At 33.7% G+C, this 4,250-nt stretch overlaps 1 protein-coding gene across 1 annotated transcript; it reads left to right on the forward strand.

The window, feature by feature from the left end:
• Positions 1-948: 948 nt before the first annotated feature.
• Positions 949-2,983, forward strand: LOC111908388 (telomere repeat-binding factor 5). Its single transcript, XM_023904222.2, has 6 exons — positions 949-1,108; positions 1,276-1,946; positions 2,060-2,144; positions 2,234-2,317; positions 2,407-2,701; positions 2,790-2,983. Exons 1-6 carry the CDS (start codon positions 959-961, stop codon positions 2,822-2,824), a joined length of 1,320 nt encoding a protein of 439 aa, XP_023759990.1. The 5' UTR covers positions 949-958; the 3' UTR covers positions 2,825-2,983.
• The last annotated feature ends 1,267 nt before the right edge of the window (positions 2,984-4,250 follow it).

Consider the following 4,250-nt stretch of genomic DNA (forward strand, 5'->3'; position numbering starts at 1 on the left):
TCACATTTTAACCCTATGTATAACATGTATGAGATGTTTGATGTATGTGCTCAAACTTGAGGAGTGCCAAATATATCCGACAATTGTTATATTTTAAGTTGTTGTGTTTGCTATTTATCTCATAATTAGAGTTATGGTTATCGCTTGTAAAATATACTAGGAGAATCTAATTGTTCAATAGCTTATACCTTTGAGAATATCTACATAATTTGATTAACATGTAAACTTGTGCTCTAGGAGTAAGACATAAATAACTCAAGTTCCTACTAGGCGCCTTGTTTGGCTACTTTTTCATCTTTCACCATGATTAAACATGAGAACAAATCTTAATAGTGAAATAAAATAGATATTCTTATTAGTGAAGTGGAAATTATACTTCACAATTAATATGAACGAAGTAAAACCGTTACACTAATATGATGTTATAAAGTATCTTCATACATTACAATTAGTTTCATGCCATATCCATTTTCAGTTAATATATTTGTGTATTTGGAAACCATTAATTGATAATAATTTGAGTTTCACACACACCATTTTTGAATGGTTAGACCAAAAACATTAAAATCGTCAAACACAAGAGCAACCTGACATGGTTGTTGGTGAAAAATTGGTTAAAAGTAGTCATAGAATTTGAGGATATGATTATATGAAGAAAAATCTTCAACTTGCGATGTATTGAACATATATTGTGATTGGTGTACTTATTTATATTCATGGGGGGATTATTAGTAGTAGGAAAAAAGGAAATGTAGCATCTTGTTTTTCACTCGATCCAACGGCTGAAATGGTTCGGAACCTTCTAGATACACAATCAATAGCTACCGTGGATTTGATTACTAATCCAACGGCTGGAAACAACTCTCATAACCTAGGGTTGGATCTGTGAACCTAATTGGTTGCTATATATAAGGCACTTTACCCTTTTCAGTCTATTCACAGATGATCTATCAAGCAAATGGCGAAAGAAAGGCAGAAGTGGACCCTGGAGGAAGAAGAAGCGTTGTATTATGGAGTTAGAAAACATGGGCAAGGGAAATGGAAAGTTATTCTTACAGATCCCCAATTTGCTTCTGCTTTGGCAAATCGATCAAACATAGATCTGAAGGTATTTTCCTTTTTCCTCTTTCATCATTTTTTTTTGTATATTGTTCTAGATTTTTCACTAGCTTTGTGTTTATCTTTCATCATAATTATAATTTTGTTGAAATTTCATGCTTAGTTTTCCACTTGATGTGAATCGATAATCGATTCTATTACCATTTACATCTGCAGGATAAATGGCGCAACGTTAGTGTTAACAGAGACAAAGTTAGAACTCCAATGTTAGAAGGAGTTACTACTACTACTACTAATAATCCACCCTTGAATCCTCCCGAAGTTAGAACTCCTTTGTTAGAAGGAGTTACTACTACTACTACTACTACTAATCAACCCTTGAATCCTCTCAAAGTTAGAACTCCTTTGTTAGAAGGAGTTACAACTACTACTAATAATAATCCACCCTTGAATCCTCTCAAAGTTAGAACTCCTTTGTTAGAAGGAGTTACTAATAATAATAATAATAACCCACCTTTGAATCCTCTCAAAGTTAGAACTCCTTTGTTAGAAGGAGTTACTACTACTACTACTAATCAACCCTTGAATCCTCTCAAAATTAGAACTCCTTTGTTAGAAGGAGTTACTACTACTACTACTACTAATCAACCCTTGAATCCTCCGAAAGTTAGAACTCCTTTGTTAGAAGGAGTTACTACTACTACTACTACTAATCAACCCTTGAATCCTCTGAAAGTTAGAACTCCTTTGTTAGAAGGAGTTACAACTACTATTACTACTAATCCACCCATGAATTATCCCAAACCTTTATCTGTTGTTCATCTAGTTGACTATGGTGGCATGTCTGTGCCTTCCAGCAGCACCATGCATGAAACAACACCCCAAATGTATGTTTTCTTCATGCTTCTTTCTTTTTTGTTTCTCTCTTTTCCAAATTCAAAATCAATTATAGATGAAAACCTTATAATAATGAACTTTATTGTGCTACTTTTTTATTTAGTTATGAAAAGTTGATTCTCGAGGCTCTGTCATCCATTGGAGATCCGAATGGGTCTGACACCAATGCAATTCTTAGCTTCATTGAGGTTAGATTATGTATATATTTTTAGTTTGTATTAGATATTTAGATTAAACTTTATGTAGAATCTCATGATTTCCAATAAACTTTATGCAGAAAAATTTTCCAGTGCCTGAAAATTTCGAAAGATCAGTGACTTCAATGCTCAGAAGGCTTGTATTGACAGGAAAACTTGAGATGGTGAGAAACTCTTGTACAAGTTTAGTCTTATTAGTTATTTCATCTCACAATCACTATAAAACTGAAGTATAAAGTTTAAATAAACACAGGTGGATAACAACTTCAAGTATAAGGGTGCATCTTATGGTGCTAAAACATTCAAAAGAGATGATAGTAAGAACGATAAAGTTGATGATGAGAAACAAGAGGCACCAGATGCTCCTGATTCACCTATTGCTACTGAGACATTAGAAGATGCTGCATTTTATGCTGCACGTCTTGTTTCTCGTGCTGAAAACGTGGAGCAACAGGCAATTGAAGCGGTTCAAAAGTCAGATAGGATTGAAAAGATGGTTGAAGAAAGCATGGCAATGCTACAGCTGGCTGAAGATCTTCATGAAATGTGTAAGTTATCTTACATTACCTTTATTGTTAACTCAAGAATTTTTTTTTGAAACATGACATGTTGATAGTTATTTGATGGATCACACAGGCTTGAAAGATGGATTTGTTCTGCTGGCTCTTTGAATGTCGACAATTCAATGCTAGAGAAGGTTTTAGTTGTTAGGTTCAGAGGGTGTGTTTGTGTATGGGATATTTGGTTTTTATGTTTGTGGTTATGCTGTGTAGTGTTGTTTTATTTTTCATAGGTGGATGTGTTATGCTTATTAGCTCTGTTATGCATGATGTAATCTTTTGCTGGATTTTCTCTAGTTGAATGGTGTGAAAATTGGTGTTTATGTGTGCAAATGTCTAGTTTGACTAACCAAACATACAAATAATACCAATAACTGTTGAGTTTTGGACTTCATTATCTGCCCTTTGTGCCCACCTTACAAGGATGATGTGACAAGGTAGCTTTATCAATTCAAATAACTTTGCAAATTGGGCATGTAGTTGAGCTTTATTTAATTTGGAAAACATTCATTGGTAATTGTTTGAGTGAGTTCAAGTATTAACATGAAAGATGCATCTCTAAGTTTGGGACACACTATCTTTTGAATTTTTAGACCAAAAACAATCGAAATTGTCAACACAATTGGAGCTATTCACATGGTTGTGAAATTGGTAAAACTAGTCTCTGAATTTGAGGATATGATGGTGATCAATAGCCATATTAGGAAGTTGTGATTTTTATCTTATGAGTTTCATGTTTTTTGGGGTACTGATATGGTTTAAGTTTATTGCCATTTGCATCTTCAAACCTCAGTGAAAGTGGTAATGTGTGTAGAAGCAGAGAGAAGTAATACTCTGAAACTTTATTTGATGTTCCTCTCCTTGAATATGGTGGTAGGGCTAAGCCTTCCAGAGGCTCGGTTATTTAGAATAACAATCCTAAAGTATGTTTCTTTCTTTGTGTTTCCATTAGTTGCAACAGCTAGTTGAGATAAGTAAATATACTCTAGATGCTTGCTCTGTCTCTATCATGTTACTGGTAATGGTTAAACAAGTCATATGACTTCAAATTGTTTTACTTAATGTTGATGGGCTGTTTCTGTTGAGAGGTTAGTAGTTTGAGAAAATGAGAGCTAATGGAAGGTTAGTAGGCTACAAAAAAAACTAAACAAAGTAGTTTGAACAATTAGGGTGGAGGCTTCCCTCCTAGCTCATTCAACGCAATGTCACATTAGCTCAACATCAACTTTTCTCTCTTATTTTTCTTCCATCTTTTGACTCAAAATACATGGAAACCCATATTTCTCAACCCATTCAAATTTTAATTTTAAAATAAACACAAACTAATAAAAATCATACAAAATTAATTTACAAAAATATATAAAATTAATTTACAAACGAATTTAAAAATATACAGAATTACTTTAGTACAAGTCTTAAAGCAACAGATACAAATGGTCATTGCATGAGAGAGTAAATGGTTAAGTGGGTTAGATAAACCGCAAACCAGGCATTTTGGCCAACCCACTGCAGCCCGTTCTTGAAGGGATCAAATGAT

This window comes from Lactuca sativa, chromosome 4 (genome assembly GCF_002870075.4).
Source record: "Lactuca sativa cultivar Salinas chromosome 4, Lsat_Salinas_v11, whole genome shotgun sequence".
NCBI classification, from domain to species: Eukaryota; Viridiplantae; Streptophyta; class Magnoliopsida; order Asterales; family Asteraceae; genus Lactuca; species Lactuca sativa.